The sequence below is a fragment of the Thermobia domestica genome, chromosome 2 (genome assembly GCF_964235325.1).
Source record: "Thermobia domestica chromosome 2, izTheDome1.hap1.1, whole genome shotgun sequence".
NCBI classification, from domain to species: domain Eukaryota; kingdom Metazoa; phylum Arthropoda; class Insecta; order Zygentoma; family Lepismatidae; genus Thermobia; species Thermobia domestica.
In genome coordinates, this window is record NC_137455.1 from 374,649,004 (window position 1) to 374,668,319 (window position 19,316).

Sequence of the window (19,316 nt, forward strand, 5' to 3'; positions counted from 1 at the left end):
GGATCGATCAGTGGTTCCCAACCTTTTACTTTGCGTCTCCCGCTCACTACTTCCCATACATTGGCTATAAGTACTTCATGTCTGACTCCTTCTGCGATTTCAGACCCAGTATTGAGTTATCAAATCTTCAATAAGAAGAAGAAGAAGAACAAGAATAACTACATTATCACGAATTTATATTTATTTCCAGCAAGACTTCAGTTTACCATTGTAGTCCAGTATTGTTTGTTGCAGATTTGTTCTTAATTAAATCATAGTTCTTTTTCAACACTCACTTTGTGTTTCTACGGTACCAACTTTAATTTAATGGATTTTTGATACAACATTTATACTGTTTATAATCACAAATGTTATTTATTTCTGTCACTTACTCGTTACTCACACATTCCAAGGACGCGCCTTCTAGGTTGGAAACCACTACTATAGATGATATCATGTAAGAAGAAATCGGCTGTGTTTCTTTCTTTCATCATGTACTATAGCATGGAAAGAAATAATATATCAACTTAAGCAAGTTTTAAAGCTAGCCTTATATTACATATTAATGGCAAATTTGAAGCAAACTTGCAATCGAGGAACTAGCCTTGGTTAGGCCTGCAGCCATGTAAATGCAAGCTTCTGCAAGACTACAAACTTAACCTTGAAGGTTTGAGTAAGGCTAATTAAACGTCTGGAACGCTTTTACGGTGTATATAATAATCAGAATGTTATGTGCATTTTCTCCCTTATTTTGTAGTGATAAAATTGTGACTTACCTCAATAACCGCCTCTGTTAAAACATTTGTGAGATATGGTGAATTATTGGTATCTAATTTTTAGCAGTCACAATATATAACCTGATCTGGACTGTAATACTCTCATAGTAAATTTTACTTACCAATTTACATGATAATTCAAAATCAGTACGTGGAGAAATGAATGTGTTTATAAATCAAAAATAGTCCTATGTTTCTAGGATCCTTGCTATGTGTAGGATTTTCACAGAGAATGAAACTGATTAATTTTATGTGGCATTAATTAACGACACATTATTTGTGTACTCACTAAATGCATTTTTACAACGTATTCTATAGATATTTAGAACTGTATGTATATAGGAGGAGCGTCAAACCTTTGTCGTGAAAGGATTACAGTACCTTTAACAAATATCATGGAACATAAATGACTAATAATACCGTAATAAATAATGTGTTGTTCTTTACTCATAACGAATTCATCTTCTTTCACGAACTATAAATTAGACACTCCTAGTATAATTTTTTTTTTTTTTTTTTTGCTCTCTCTCTCTTTTTTGATCAAAAGATCCAATATATTTCAGTCAAAAATTTTCTTGTAGGCCTTATATCTGGAGAAATACTTACAGTGTAGCCAAACCCAAATTATCACTTAACTCAGTATGATGTGTTTATCCCCCCCCCAAAAAAAGAGCGAAAATTCGATTTACGGGCAGTTCAAAAATTTTGTGGCCCCTGATTCAAAAACTAATTCTTGGTCAAGATCGCAATCTTTTGATCCATTTTTGGATCATTTTTAAAATTCTTGTTAGCTATATATATATTAAAAAGTTAGAACCATTTTCAATTGCTCTTAGAAAAAAAGAACCTTTTATTCTTATGATTTGTTACTATTAACAGAACAAAATTATACAAGAGACTTTTTTTGATTTTCTTTTCCATTGCTTTAATAATAATAATTAAGATGTCCATAACTCTTACTTTCATAATTATTGGTATCACTTGATATTTATACCAATTTCAAATTTGATTGTACACAAAAGTCTTAAGGAATAAAAACACAAGAAATTAAGTACTCTGAAATATTGTTTCCTTTCTTATTTAGTATTATTGTTCATTGTTAACAGACTGAAATCAGCTTGGCTGATTTTTTAAAAACTTAACTTGCCTAATCACTGTGAAATTAAAATACCGCTAATTTTACAGTAATTATGTGATATCTTCAAATAGATAAAAGATAATCGAAATGTGGAACAAGAGCGCACTAGACAATATTATTTTACATGAGGTACCGTTATCACGAGTCACCTAGTAGCTTTCCGTTTGCAGCCATTTATATACGCGAAAATAAATGCCGATTTTCTAAATGGCTGGAAATCGAAAGCAAATAAGTGAATCGTGATAACGGCATCTCATGTATAATAATATTGTCTAGCGAGCTCTTGTTCCACTTTTCTATTATGTTTTATCTATTTGAAGATATCACATAATTACTGTAAAATTAGCGGTATTTTAATTTCGCTGTGATGGGGCTTCTTAATCGGATAAATAACACAACCAAATTGAACAAAACAGAACAAAATATACAGTAAATAAAAGCTACAACTTATTTTGTTGTTTTTGCAATTCTTCTTGTATAGCCAACGAAAAAAAAAACATTCAAGACCACCGCACACATTAAAGCTATATATATATGTTTCCTAAGTTGAGAAAAAATACCTATTTCTTTCATCACAGATACATAAGTATAGAACATTTTCTTTTTAATTGATTTTAATCTTAAAATGGTCTTTGAAGATTACCAACTAAATAAGTATTACATTTTTTTTCTCTTTAAAGTTATTATGATATACATTAATGCGTTTTAATTTGTTTGTTACCTTAAATAAAAATTCGTCCCGACAGAATTAAGTTCTGAGTTGCATATCAATTTTTTTGTACCATCTGTTGACGAAAAAAATTACACTTTCTGTGCCTTTAAAAAAGAAACAGTAAGTTTATCTTTCTTGGTGTTAGGTAATGTTTGTTCAAATATATTTTTTGAATTATTCTTATTTTAACACTTTTATTTCATATTTTGTGTTCAGTTTCTCATTTTTTTCGTCAATTTCTAACATAATACATATTTTACTTTTCTTTTAATTTATTATGTTCGTTCCAATCACAATATATATTTTTTGTTTTAACTTATTTTTTGGGCGGAGGCCATTTTGTTTTCTTTGAACACTATGATTTCCCCCCTTTATTTTGGTACGATAACACGAATGTACAATTGCTTTGTTTTTTTTTTACATGTGTATATGTTTGTATATTTATGTACAAGGGATATACATCTATATGCATCAATGGATGTACAAGGGTTTCGAGATTTTTTTTTCTATTTACGTGTCGAAAGCTTGTGCACATAGATCTATATTCAGAATACACGCTCTAACAAACACATACGCATATACAGTCTTTAATGGCCACACACTCACACACATACGTTGTTTTTGTAACCTACGTGAATAAAAGGTCCCCTTGAAGGTAGCGTATTTACACAGACAAATACAAGTAAACAACTGGAACAACAAACACTAACTAAAAATTTTGTTTTTAATTTTTTCTATGTATATATTTTTTGGTTCATTTGTTCGCGTTTGACAACTTGAACTTCCCTTCAACATGTTCACTATGTTTACACTGTTTCATCACTGGTCTTGTTTCTTCTTTTGGCCGATTGTATCGCTAGCACTACGTACACTTAGAAGGAGACATTACGCAAATTCACTTTTTTTTTAATTTGTGAACCATTGCACTATCACCAAAAACAAAGTTTAACCCTCGCTTATTTTTTAAATTATATTCAAGCTGTGGACCATTCTCAGCTAAGCTGATAATATTCTGGTGCAAAGTCATTAGCAAGATTTGTTAGGAAGTTGAAGTCCGAAGAGCTATTGCTGTTTTCAGACGGATTATTTTGTTCATAAAAATTAAAATTAAAATTCACGTCGCCATCAGCACCAGGTGCTGGATTATTTGGAGGTCCAGTAGTGTTTGTGTTGTTGGGTACTGGTCCAACTGGCCCTGACGCAGCGTTGGGGAAGGTTTCGGGCGAGGAAACATAATTACTAGGAATATTGGATGCATCACCTCCCATGTTGGTTTGTCCCTCGTAGTAAGGAGGAGCACCTGGTGGACCGCTAGTATTTGGAGCCATCGCAGAACCATGTTTATTCGAAGGAGGTGCCTGAGAAGGATGGTGACTGTATTCTGTCCCGTTAGGATCATACATCACACCTTCATAGTAGGATTGTGTCATGTGCCCATGATTCCCCATATTCGGTCCCATATTGTCGTTGCTTGGAACGGGATACATACCACCACCACTACCAGAGTAACCACTATGCGAACCAGAATAGTTGACACCATATGCAGCGTTGGGGTTACCTCCATGTTGCATGTAATTATCTGGACCAACGGGACCGACTTCTCCATGGTATGGTGGATAGGTGTTTGCTCTGTGAGGTCCAGGTGGGTTTCCATATCCACCTCCTGGATAATGCTCTGGATGGTAATTGCTGTTGTACGGGCCTGGTCCTGGACAGTAGGGGGTTGATTGGTGAGCACTAGATGAACTAGTTGTTGTCGATGCACCGGGAAAATGGTACGGAGGACGGGGAGAATGTTGCTGGACCGCTGATCTTGGAGGTGTAACAGGACCGTGCATTCCATTCATCCGTTGATGACTATTGTGACTGGGAGCTGTTCCCGTGTGAGGAACATGATGCCGAAGAACAGGTCCGTATGATTCCATTGTTGGTGACGCCTGTGAGGCTGGATTGCCTGGACATGGATATGGTCCGGAAAACATGCGTGGTGAAGCACAATGATTCTGCATAGGAGATTGCTGTTGCTGAGGCGTTGGAAATACATCTCGCGGACTATAACACCCTGGAGGCATGCATGCAAGGTTCGGTGGACCCATGTGTGGGCCAGATCCACGGAACTCAGCTCGGGGATGCGCACCACGGTATTCACCACTGACGCAATGACCACCACCAGTGTATGGAGGGTGAGTGATACCTGTCGTTGGGCCCTGACTTAGCGCTGGAGATGACTTATTGGATGGGGAATGAAAATTCGGTGGAGTTTGTCCTCTGTGACTGGCCAAACTAATAGGCATTCCCATTGGTTGTGAAGGATTGGGGGGACTAACATGAATGGCTAACGCAGCTGCCGCTGCACTATTGAGAGCAGAAGCTGCCGTAGCTGTTGTGGCTGCTGTGGGAGAATTATGCCTATATATTGCACTGTTATTTCCACTATTGGAGTTTTGCTGTCCACTATTTCCAGCACCAGCGACGGGACTCGGTTGCGATGGAGTTCCAGGAGTTGACGGCGTTAAACTACCTCCCGCCGCAGAAGGTCCAGAACACATTCCACTAGAAACAACAGATTGGGAGGATTCTATCAAGCCTGGTACTCCAGTGCTGCCAACACTGCCAGGTTCTTTAATAGTTTTCACCACCACCGAAGCACCACCACCACTGCTTGGAGGTGTATGAGCAGGGGTTTTCCCACTCACCAAACCACCAACACTTGGCGGACTTTTTGTCTCTAATTTGACTTCAACACCACCACCAATAACACCACCAATTTTCACCACCGGCGTCAAAACACCACTCTCACTCGAACGAGAGTCTTCTTCGAGTTTGTCGAAAGTACTACTATTGCTACTAGCGCAGCTACCGGCACTACTAGCATTGCTATTGTTGCTAAAATTACTACTATTGTTGTTATTGTTTGTGTTATTGTTATTATTATTACTGCTTGTCCTTGCAAGGTCCCCACTTGTTGGTAAATCGCAGTTTTGACAGCTCTTTTTCTCGTCTAAAATGCTTTTACCACCTTCTAACTTACATTTATCACCCGAACCTTTTTCTTGTTCTTCGCCTTGTTTACTCATCGTTTGTCTCTTGTGTTTCATTCTCCTGTTTTGAAACCACACTTTTACTTGCCGTTCCGTGAGATCCAACGATGCTGCTATCTCAATGCGACGTGGTCTGCAGAGGTACTTGTTGAAATGGAATTCCTTCTCCAGCTCTAGTAGTTGCGTATTGGTGTAGGCCGTTCTCAACCTTCGGGGCATTCCATTCTCTGTAAAGATAAAGGGAAACAAAATTGTAAACGATTTTGTATTGCCATATTGAAGAGCATTTAGTGTATTAGCATTTACTTATTTTAAGGTTCCATGTACAAATATATCTTAACGTTATGAGCCTGACATACTAAAAATAATACACAATTTACAATTTTTTCTTTTGCTTGTTTTTCATAAGTGAAAGGGGATAATGAAATGCAACTTACCACAATCATAGATAATGTTATTCTACAATAGAAAATATGTACCTAAAGATATTTTGGTGTTGTCATCTATAGAAATTACAGTGTTGCCAGAATAACATTTCCCCCAAAATCTAAGTTAAGTAGCGACCAGAGGAACGAACTCAACAGCATTTGATTACGTGTCATGTTGTCTTGGAATCCTGTGAACTGCTTTTTTAAATAACATTATTATTTAATTTTAATAACTGTATGTTAAAACTATTATGATAATTAAAAACTAAATACAATTATTATTTAAAAAATAGTTCACAGGACTCCAAGACAACGTGATATGTAATCAAATGCAGTTGAGTTCGTTCCTCTAGTCGCTGTCTTAATTTAGATTTTGGGGGAAATGTTATTCTTACAATACTGTAATTTCTATGGATAAAAACATTGAACATTCTTCAGGTTCGTATTTTCTGTTGTAGAATAATATTATCTATGATTGTGTAAGTTGCATCTCTATCTCCTTTTACTTATGAAAAACAAGCAAAAGAAAATTGGTAAATTTGGTATTATTTTCAGTATGTCAGGCTCATAAATTTTCGTCACACAATGAATAGCATATATATATATATATATATATATATATATATATATATATATATATATATAGAGAGAGAGAGAGAGAGAGAGAGAGAGAGAGATAAATATATAGATATATATTCAATAGTCTTCCATTTAGCTCCTTACGGAAGATGGTGTGAATTAAGAGCTTAAACAGAAGTACAAGTTTTACTACTGGAATTATTAAATAGAACTTCTTCTCTAACGTGTAATGGAAATTTCAAAATTGTCTTACTTTTGCGGGTAAATGCAGAATGTACCAACTGTAGGTGGTCACTTCTCACAGCTTGATAAGAAAAGGAAAAGGAAATAGTTATTAATATTATTTTATCATCTTTCCCAGATTTACTGTTGAATTGGAAGGTATTATTGAAGACTTCTTATAGTTGAAAAGAGTATTTACAGTAAAACTATGTTAGTGTGGATACAAATCGTATTATTTTCGAGTATTATTGTATCATGTGTCCGCTTCCTACAAAGTTTCACTTAGTTTTAAGGAACTTAGGTTAGGTGACTGCTTAAAATATATCTTAGTTATGATAGATTAGATTGGGTTTATCCATTATGTAAAAAAATTAGATTCGGTTTGAATGTACCAATTTTTATAAATTTCTCAAAGAAGTGGACCCACAGCACACTTGGTACCCTCAGATTCTTAAAATATTATTGTAGAATGTGGGTCCAAGCTACCTAGTATTCTATTTCAGGGCATTATATTCTCTGGTAGTGTATAGCCTATAACTGAATGTAAAGCATTAACACAAGCTAATAACAACCAAACTATCATTCGTAAGCAAACTATATGTCTAGACAGTACTGATTATTTGATCTGTTTGATTATTAGGTTTGATAGCTTTTGTATTCATATTTTGACGTAAAAAACATCAAAATTTTAGATTTACATTTTTTAACTTATTGGACAGTAATTTGTCTTAACAACACGACACGTGATAGTTAGAGTTAAGCAATTCAAGTTAAAGATATTTAAAATTTTATAATGTTAACGCTTATAGTTTATTGACAATTTGAGTTTTCTTACTATGTTAATATTATTTATGCAATTTAAGTTATATAACTTTTATTGAGTTAGAAAAATGACACGTTTTTTACAAGTTTAAACATTACACCTTTCCTTCAACTGATCAAAAACATAAGAAGTATATGATTTTTTTTTGAAACAATAAAAAATAAACAAAGAATAACGAAATCAAGAAAATTAACAGTGTCTTTCAGATATTAAATATTTCAAATGTTACTCCTACAGTTTAAAATTCTTGTTATATATTATTGCAGTTTTCTGCTTGAATTTAAATTTATGGTTATATTGCATTGCAGTTCTCTACTAGAGTTTAAAATCCTTGGTACATTTTATTGCAGTCTCTAGTAGAGTTTAAATTCCTTGTTATATTTTATTGCAGTCTCTAGTAGAGTTTAAAATCCTTGTTATATTTTATTATAGCCTCTACTAAAATTTAAAATCTTTGCTATATTTTATTGAAGTTCTCTGCTAGAGTTTAAAATCCTTGTTATATTTTATTGCAGTTCTCTACTTGAATTTAAATTCTGGTTATATTGTATTACAGTTCTCTATTAGGGTTTAAAATCCTTGTTATATTTTATTGAAGTCTCTACTAATGTTTTAAATCCTTGTTATATTTTATTGCAGTTTCTAGTAGAATTTAAAATCCTTGTTATATTTTATTGCAATTAATAGATGTTTTATTAGGGATGTAGTTAAGCAGATATATGATATGATTAAATTATCTTGAAGATTGATGTTAACAATTATTTTAAGCTGTTTGCACTCTGGGTAAAGACATTTGAAATATTTCAAACATTAAACGTCTCATACACATTAAATTTAACTACAAAATAAAATTAATCATTCTGAAGTTGTAAATTTGATCTTGGTCTCTAAAGGTGATCTTTGGTGTGAAGTTTTACTTATAACTTTTAATTGTCTGCTTTCCTTCTCGTTGTTTTTGTTGTGGTTTTCTGTTTTGTAAGTTTTTTTTTTGTTTTTTGTTCTATTTGTCGAATAGCTAGATGATATATTTTTTTTTAAATAGTAATGTTTGGTGTAATATGTTTTCGTCTACTCCACCATATAAAACTAGTTTCTCTACAAATTCTTAACTCACTATATCTCTCTTTTTTAAAAATTTATTTGATCTTTACGATATCAAACTTGTCAATTCACACTAGCATCTGTAATAGTTTAAGTGGCTTAAAGTTTAAGTGAATGCTTGCAGCGGGTAGCAAGGGAAGGCAACTACCCTCTGAATTTTCGAAAAGGGTTCAGTTTTTCGAATTACATGTCAAAATATATTAGATTTGCTTACTTACCTACTTCCTATATTTAATATATTTACTGTAGTTAACAAAGTTATGCAACGTGTATCAATAACATTCGTTTTACATGAAGTATTTTTGTGCATGACCTCCCTGATCTGTGTCAGTCTTTTTTGTCTCACTTCCTCCATTTGGAATAAATCACACGCTGGTTTCTGTGCATAGGTATATTTTACTTCAATTAAAAATACACTTCTTTCTCTTTTTATCATTTTATCCCATAGTTGAAATTTATTATATTAATTTTGATAATACTATCCATTGTAAAGTAAGAAATCCATAAATATATATACTGTATTTGTCTACAAGCGTCAAAGTATCTAAGGCGTGTTGATAATATAACTAACTAACTAAAACTAACTCTATGGCCAATGGAACCCGGAGGTTCAATGCCGCGTTCACAAAAGCTCTCCACTGACTTCTATCCTTAGCTAATTGCATCCAGTTTCTACTTTGTATTCCAATCTCTGCGAGATCCATCTTAATATTGTCCTCCCATCTGCGCGTAGGTCTTCCTAATGGTCGTTTTCCGATTGGTCTTCCAGTCAAGACTTTGAAAGCGTTTCTACTTTTTTTTTCCATTCTAGCTGATAATAGCTGATCTAGTTGATAATATAATAGCATTAAATATGTTGGTTATTATTTTGATGAGAGACTGTATACATACGTATGTATAATTCAAGACATACTACACTATTACCATTAATATATATAGGGTATTAAAAATGTCATAATATTTTGCGAATAGATTCCTCAATCAAAATAAGAAAAAAAGTTCATATTGACTTGTGGTCGGAAGTGCATATTTTCGTAGTTATAGGGTGCCGAAAACGTGAAGAAAAATGAACTTTAAAGGTCCATAGTTTCACTAATTATATTGCCGATTGCAGTCGGATCAAGACTTTACTGAGGAACTAGTATTTGACCTATCCAAATATCTATCTTTCAGAACCTTCGGTACTCGCACAATCATTTTAAGAGAGGCTGTTAAGGAATATTTGATCACTCTCCACCTACCTTTGTTAAAATTGATGTGGAAGTACTGGAGCATTCTTAAGGTTAGTTTAAAGGGACAAGTTTTGCTGCTAGATGTCACTACAGTCTTCGTATCTCTCTCATGTATTTTTTACCTTCCACGAAAATTCATGATTTCTCTTACAAATTTCAACCTAGAGATTTCAAATTTTTAGAGAAGGAATTTCATAACTTATCGAAGGCAACAATCCGTGCCGATTTTTTATTTAGAATTTTCTTCACTGTTGAAATGGCTTGTTTGTTGAAAGAGATATCCAAACCTTTAACAATATAACTGTTTCAACAATGAAGAAAATTCTAAATAAGAAATCGGAACGGATTGTTGCCTTCCATAGGTTATGAAGTTTCTTCTCCAAAAATTTAAAGTCTGTACGTTAAAATTTGTAAGAGAAATTGTAAATTTTCGTGAAAGGTAAAAAATGTGCATGAGAGAGATATGAAGACTGTAGTGACATCTATTGGCAAAACTTGTCCCTTTACACCAACGTTAAACATGGATGGTTCACATATCAGCTCTTTAGTGATATCATGACCGATTACGATAGGTCCCATACTAGTGGAGCTAGAACTTTTTAAAGTTTACTTGTTTCACGTTTTCGGCACCCTATAACTCCGAAACTATCCACTTTTGAGCATAAGTCCATATGAACCTTTTTTTTTTTTCTTATTTTGATGTAAGGAATCTGTTCACAAAATATTGTGTACACATTTTTTGTAATATCATGTACTCAACATACATGGGAAACATATTAACAATTCATCAGTATCAGTCTGGAAGGAAATGCCGACACCAGACTGATAGGAGATGAAGCTAGGAAATGTTGATTCAAAATTCGTGGAGCAAACTAATAACAAATATTTATACCAAATTAGTTACAAACTAGAGACTATACGAAATTTTGAGGAGAAGCTTCAGCCCACACCACTTGCAATATTATATTAAATAATCGGTTGAATAATTAAATACGAAAGTTACAGTATGTAAAACATCCAAAATTTGGAGACTTCTTCAACAGTAATAACGGAAGTAAGATGGACGGAGCAATTCATGTCTAAAGTGCCTTTGTGGCTAAATACTATGATAACAGTACGACTTATCTCGAATAAATAGAAACAAAGTTGGAAGCGATTGAAAATTTGATTTTTCTTTGAAAGGCTTTGTTAAATATATATGTAGGTAAGTACGTAGATGTTTTTTGATAGACGTAAAAATCATAATGTCGTTAACCAATGCCGTACCATGTGGGGAAAGGGGCGAGCGTGTCGACGGCTCCGAGTGCCGAAGTACGGGGCGCTAAATTCGGGAGGAACAAAGAAAAGAAAGAAAGAGAGAGAGGAAAAATTACTTGAAATATTAATAGTACTTAAATCCTCTTCCTACTTTAAGAAGTGGTCCTATAATATAACTCGTTAGGAAAATGCATGTGCACGTATTATATAAAATGGAACTGTCATTTTAGGATCTACAAAATATGAATATTAATACCAAATCACTTGGTTTAACAGCCATTTTTGTAGCCCTGAGCCGCTCCAACGCCATCTATTAGCGACTGTCTGAACTACATTCCGGCCTAATGACGAGCACGTGCGTAGTCCTGTCTCTAGCAGTCCTATCAAGAACTTTCTAGACCTAATGGTCGTCACGTCTTTTATTCACATGACTTCCCAGTTTGCCTCACGACGCTACGTGGACGCCGAAAATAAAGCAGTGACGCCGCGGACGGGAGTCCAACCAGTCTAACATCTAGATTACGGTGTCCTCGTAAAATATGAATATTGGCACAAATATTTCGGATTGCCATAATTTATCAAACAATTGAAATAATATTTATCATTATGCTTTTTAAAGGTAATAACATCACTTTACATAGTATAACGATATGGGGACATTTCTTAATAGGGAGCGATTTCATACATCAAGTAGGGTATAATACGAATAACATTCTCATAAAGATATACAGCAACGAATATAATATAAATAAAATAAAGAGTTCGTTTGTCCGTGTGTCTGTGTGCGGCCTGGGGACCAGACGAGTGCACCGAGAGTTACCAAATTAGGGTCACGGGTACCTTGATCCAGGCCCCTGACCAAGACGAGGCGTTTTTTTTTTCCTTTCAAATTTCGAACCAGGGTGTCTGAGGGGAAACGTTTACCGAGACATATAAAAGTAGTAAAAAATAACCGATATTAGTGTCGAATTTATAGTTTTTGCGGTCGCTGAGATCAATGATGCAACTCCAATCGCATTAACTTCTAAATCCACCTCATTCGGCTGCGAGTCGGGGTCACCGGGGGGGGGGGATACCGAGACATGTGAAAATAATCCAAAATGGCCGATATTATAGTCCGCGTCACCCGAATTGGCATGTGGCATCAGCCAATAAGCTCGTAATGCGCTGTTACTAAACCTTCAGGGAGGAATCTAATCGTTCATAATAGTCCACAAATACGAACAAAATAAATTATGAATGATTAAATTACACTCTGAAGGTTTAGTAATAGCACACTGCGAGCTTGTTGGCTGATACCACACGCCAATTTGGGTGACGCGGACTATAGTGTCAAATCTATAGTTTTCGCAGTCGCTGAGATGAATAGTGATACTTCTTTTAGCGATTACTTTCAAATTCAGCAACCATTGTATGCAGGCCGGGGTTCACCTGCGGAATGGGGGGTACCGAGACATGTGAAAATAATCCAACGTGGACTACAGTGTCAAATCCATATTTTTCGCGGTCGCTGTGATGAATGGTGATACTCCCACAGGCGTTGACTTCCAAATACAGCCCCTATGCAAAGAATGGATATTTCAGCTAGTACCGTACAGAATAAGAGTTACTATGAAGAAAAGAAATTACTGATAACAAATCAAAATTGATAATTCTAAAATAAATAACAATGAAAGCATAAATGCCAAATCTTATCAGTGCCAAAGGTCATTAAATCTTATCAGTGTCAAAGGTCATCAAATCTTATCAGTGCCAAAATCATTAAATCTTATCAGTGAGAAAGTCATTAAATCTTATCAGTGCCAAAGGTCATTGAATCTTATCAATACTAAATCATTAATTGATGACCCATCGCAAAGGAATATCGTTAGTATGTCACTTCTGTGAGTCAGTTTGTTTCTCGTGAATGTTGAATTTAACCAGGAGATAACACCACATATGTTTACCCAAATACAACTTGCCTCAGTTCTAATGAGCGCCCGGATTTATATAATCTAGAAACCAGAAAAAGACAATGTTTGTTGTATTTGTTGTCAGTGCACGTGAGACATTTATTTTAAGAGACAATAAGTTCATCTTAGAGAATGGGTTTGTAATGCGCATATCAGACATTTATTCTATACAAGTTTATCGTATACAACGTAACGTGCACATATAGGATATTTGTTTTATACAAGATTATTTTATAGAATGGGTTTGTAATGCTCACAAGGAATATTTATTTTATAAATCAAGTTTATCTTGTATGTCGGGTGTTCTAAAAAGGAAGCCCACGGACTACAGAGCATTGTACAAGTCAAAATAAAGCGAAAAATATATATAATTGTATACCTTTCGAGTCCTCGTTTGGAGACGCGAATTGCAGTATGTGGCAACGTCACAGATAAGGAACAGGGAAAATTTTCCAGTCTATCGAATAATTACAACGATTCTTTCTAGCTGGAAGTTAAAGTCGATATACGTTGACACTAACACCATTTATTAGCATAAGAATCGATGTAATTTCTTGATGGATTCGTAGAGCAAATGAGCAATGCTAATGGCTTCAAGTTAATCTACGACGTTGCCACATAGTGAAATTTTGATTCCCTATAGAAGCTGAAAGAGGCTCTGGAGGATATGCCGTTATATAAGATTTTCGGTTTATTTTGACCTGAAAATAGCGCTCTGTTGTTCGTGGGAGCCATTTTTGGAACATCCAATATATCATAGGACGGGTTAGTAATGTTTACAAGGAATATTTATCGTATTCAACAAGTTTACTTTTCAAAATAGGCTTTTAAAGCGCATATGGAACTTTTATTTTATATTACCAACCTATCTTGTACAGGGTGTTTCGAAACAACACCGACAACTTTTAGGAGGTGATTATTGACACCAAGATGAGACAAAAAGTATAGACCAACCTGAGTCCAGAAATCCGTCATTTTGGAGTTATAGGCTGCCGAAAACATGAAAAAATAAACTTGAAAAGTCCATAGCTCCAAAACTATGGGACCTACCGTAGGCGGGTCAAGATTTCACTTAAGAGCTAATATGTGTGCTATTCAAATATCTATGTTTCAGAATCCTGCTGCACTTCCGCAACAGTTTTTATAGGTGAATATTTCAAATTATATTCCCGTAGCCAAACTCCCTCTATAAAAATTGTTACGTAAGTATTGCAGGATACCGTACTCAAATATGTATTTTTGGATAGCACATATATATTAGCTCTTAAGTGAAATCTTGACCCACCTACGGTAGGCCTCATAGTTTTGAAGCTATGGGCCTTTAAAGTTCCTTTTGTCGTGTTTTCGGCAACCTATAACTCCGAAAGGAAGCATTTGTGCACCCAGATTGGCCTATATACTTTTTGTCTTATTTTGGTGTCAGGAATCAGCTCGCAAACGTTGTCGGTGTTGTTTTGAAACACCCTGTATAATACGTGTGTAATACATGCAGAATATATATTTTGCAACAAGTTTATCTTATACAGAGGCTTTGAAATGCGAACGTAGGATATTTATTCTCTATAACAAACAAAGGTTTCTCATAATGATAAGCAGTGAATTTGTCTAGGGTTTCAACGAAAAAAAAAATCTGCTTATCTATACAATGATTAGTTACATCTTGACGAATTCACTTTTGTTTGAGAGTTGATACATATTGCAAAACAACACAAGATAATTTTCGTAATTCGTTTACTCAGTTCTCATGTGTGCTTTCTAATTTTGAAGACAAAATTTAGTTAGTAAATATGTATGACAATTTCTCACAAATTATTATCATTCTTACGAAGTTAACTATAGATTTAGAATATGGTCACAAGAGATACAAGTTTTCAAATAGTTAAAAAAAAAGTTCGTGTTCACGTATGGCATACGTATTATTCCATACCTATATATACTAACACAGAGTCGCTAAAGATATTAGATATACATATGCTGTTCCGTACGAAGAGAAATAAAAAGAAGACAGAGAAGGCCTCTTGAGAAGCCTTCCGAAGAAGTTCGAGGTCCATTTGTCAAAAGTCAAAATGCGAGTCTAAACTCCGAACGACATGAAATGAATAGATGCAGCCGGCACTTGTGCCAAGGCAAAATGGAATGGGAAGAGAAGGGATGAGATGAATGAAGGGAGAGAGAGGGAGATAGATGAAAAGGATGGGAAGGGAACGGGGCGGATATTAAATTTCACCTGGCGTCACATGGCGACAGTTCTTTGTCATAGAGAAACGACAGATAGACAGACAGCCGGACAGACACAGAAAGTTGAACGACGTGAGATTTTCCTCAGCACATCGGTCCATGCAAATATTAAAAGAAGGAATTTTCCCCCATTCCATCGTCGTTTCATTTTGCAGTAAGACATGACTAAGATACATAACAAATCTTATTGAAGTACGTGGATAAGAGTATCAAGCATTCAGAACATTTTGCAAAAGGCGCTTAACAAGATTTTCGTAACTTCATAACAGGAGATAAATGAGAAAGGAAAATCTCGTGGAAAAACGTCTTAGAAAAATATTCCATTCTTGGAAGTGTTTTTACTTCTGTTTTTCCTTTTCTTTATTTTCGTGTCTATAATATGGCCTATTTTTCTAAAATAATAATAATAATAATAATAATAATAATAATAATAATAATAATAATAATAATAATAATAATAATAAATTGAGAATGTGGGTGTGTGTATATGAATAAGAAATCCGAACTTGCGATAAACCACAGAACTTACTTCGTCCATGTGCACTTGAAGCATGAGTCATTGTTGTTGGGTTATCATTTCTTGCCATTCAATTAAGTGGGAAGAACACAACAGCATTTACTTGGTACATGTGTGCTTGAAGCACGAGTCTCCATTGTTTTTGGATTAATGTGTCCTGCCATTCAATTAAATGGGAAGAACGAAACATTTACTTGGTACGTGTGTGCTTGAAGCATGAGTCACTATTGTTGTTTGATTAACGTGTCCTGCCATTCAATTAAATGGGAAGAACACAACATGTACTTGGTACATGTGTGCTTGAAGCATGAGTCACTATTGTTGTTTGATTAACGTGTCCTGCCATTCAATTAAATGGGAAGAACAAAAAATTTACTTGGTACATGTGTAATTGAAGCATGAGTCTCCATTGTTTTTGGATTAACGTTTCCTGCCATTCAATTAAATGGGAAGAACAAAACATTTACTTGGTACATGAGTGCTTGAAGCATGGAAAATTTTTGAGTTTTATGTCCCACGGTTAAGCCGGTTAGGCTAAAGGAGACGGTGATGATGAGAAATGAATGAAATGTTGGAATGAAGAAAGTGAGAGGAAACGGGAGAACCCCGAGAAAACCCACGAGCATGGTGTTTGTCCACCAAAATGTCCACACGGCGCGAGCTTGGATCGATTGAAGCATGAAGGCATCATTGTTGTTGGATTAACGTTCCTGCCCTTCAATTAAGTGGCAAGAACACAACAGTATTACCTGGTACATGCGTGCTTGAAGCATGAGTCTCCATTGTTTTTGGATTAATGTGTCCTGCCATTCAATTAAATGGGAAGAACACAACATGTACTTGGTACATGTATGCTTGAAGCATGAGTCACCATTGTTGTTTGATTAACGTGTCTTGCCATTCAATTAAATGGGAAGAACATAACAGTATTTACTTGGTACATGTATGTTTTAAGCATGAAGCATCATTATTGTTGGGTTAACGTTTTCTACCACTAAATTAAGCATTATTAAGCATTTTATTGATTCTTTTAAGGAAGAACGTCAAGCAAATTAGTGATGTAATTGTGACGCCATGAGTCGGTATGGCATACTGGCAATAAATTTAAGATGCCAAAAATCATACTACCTGTAAAAGCTTAAAAATAAGCTCTGCTATATTGAAGTATAGGTCTCCCTAAGACAGGTTGTTGCATACAAGTATACCGACAGTAATTAATTTGTTTCCACTTCGATGACTGGTTACAATGTTAGATTGAAACCACAATTACACGATTTGCTGAAAAAAGACAACAGAGCTGCAGCATGCAAACATTTCTTCTGAAATTGGGAACTTGAAATGCAAAGCATTCGAAGTCACTTTTTTTTTTTTTTGTATTGTTCTTTTATTTTTATTCTTCGGCATCTATATTCCAAGAGCAATTTATTTGTGTTATAATATCTCCTAAGTCCGAATAGAAAGTTTTTTTTAAAAAAAAATAGAAAATAATTTTAGTTCAATAGAATAACATACCAAGGGAATTAACGTGAAACGTACACAGAATACTACTTTTGTCACGAAAGCAAGGGATAAAGAAGGATTTTTGGAAATAGATATCCTAAGGAGGGTAGAGGAGGTTCGAAATTTTCCCCAAGCATAGTGTACCTTACTAATTCCTGGAATTAGAGATGAAACTCGGCGTATGAACTCTTCACTAGAAGGGGTATGCGATGACTCAGTGGTAGAACGTTCACCTCCGGTGCTTGGGGTCCCTGGTTCGGTCCCAGTTCGCGCCCATGTGGAGTTTGTGGTAGACAAACACCGTGCTCGTGGGTTTTCTTGGGTTTCTCCCGTTTCCTCCTACCTTCTTTATTCCACCAATTCATTTCTCATCATCACCGTCTCCTTTAGCCTAACCGGCATAATCGTGGGACGTAAAACTTAAAGATTTCATTTCATTTTTCACTTTTTCTTCACTAGAAGTAAATTTTCGAATAATTCCTTTCTCAAGGGGAAAAAAGAGAACATTTATAATATTCTCAAACTTCTTTTAGTTTAATCAAAAGTGGTGATTAAAATATGAAATTTGGTAAACAGATTTTTCATTAAATATAAGAGAACTTCAAATTTCCCATTATTTATTCGCAAAGTGTCTAATCTGAGGATTGACTTAAGTTGAAGATGTAAAATTTGGTATATAAACCCTTAAATAAAAGTAAGGGAATACATGTTTCAGGGGTTTCGAAAATTACTTTTGTAACGAGAAAAGGGGAACCACTTTAATAACATTGAAATTTCCCATCATTCTTTACAAGATGCCGAATGTGGGGACTTGTTAAGTTGCTGATGTGAAATTCTGTTTATGAAGTCTCGAAGTTTCAAATTCTGTTTAAGAAATGAAGTCTCAGAACAAAGCTTGGCAGTCTCCTAAAGAAAAGAGGTCTGAAACGAAAGATTGACAGCTTTCTCTTTAAGAAACTGAGTTTGAAGTGAAACATTGTAGCCTTTTTCTGAAGCAACGGAGTCTATAACGAAAGCTACTCTTAAGAAACTGAGTTTGAAATGAAACATTGTAGCCTTTAGCTGAAGTAACGGAGTCTATAACGAAAGCTATTCTTAGGAAACTGAGTTTGAATCGAAACATTGGAGCCTTTTCCTGAAATAACGGAGTCTATAACGAAAGCTACTCTTAAGAAACTGAGTTTGAAATGAAGCATTGGAGCCTTTTCCTGAAGTAACGAAGTCTATAACGAAAGCTACTCTTAAGAAACCGAGTTTGAATCGAAACATTGGAGCCTTATCCTGAAGTAACGGGGTCTATAACGAAAGCTTGAAAACTTTCTTCAAAATAAGCTTATAAAGTCTGGAAAGAAACTTCAATAGGAAATTCTCAAAGGTAACTTGTTTTTAATTAACAGAAGCGAAGTCTGGAAATTAAGGTTGATAGCCTCCAGAAGAAACGAGGTCCGAAGCGAAAGATTGATAGTTATTTTAGAGTCTCGTACATGACAAAATTTAATATTGTCTTGTCGTTTAAACCTTTCGGAAATAATTTACTGTTTAGTTATCTATTTCTATTTTTATTTTGCACTATTACCTATGCATTTTGTCTTAATAAATGAAATTTAATTGCTATCTTGTTTGCAAATGTCATATTTACAGAATTATAGGACGTACACATTTGTGTACATTAGGGTTGAAACGTATATATAAAATACAAAATGGTATTAATCGAAAACATGATTGTAATCTCGTACTTCAGAGACTTGAAACATATTACAATAATAGACGGATGATTTACTGCAAATACATTCATTTTTCCGCTAACAATGACTGGGCATC

At 34.7% G+C, this 19,316-nt stretch overlaps 1 protein-coding gene across 1 annotated transcript in view; it reads right to left on the bottom strand.

The window, feature by feature from the left end:
- Positions 1–855: 855 nt before the first annotated feature.
- Positions 856–19,316, bottom strand: part of pb (homeobox proposcipedia) — a 388,459-nt gene continuing 369,998 nt past the window's right edge. The window contains exon 2 of the mRNA XM_081749416.1: positions 856–5,873. Coding sequence (XP_081605542.1) covers positions 3,598–5,873 — 2,276 coding nt within the window. The 3' untranslated portion in view covers positions 856–3,597. The remainder of the gene's footprint in view (positions 5,874–19,316) is intronic.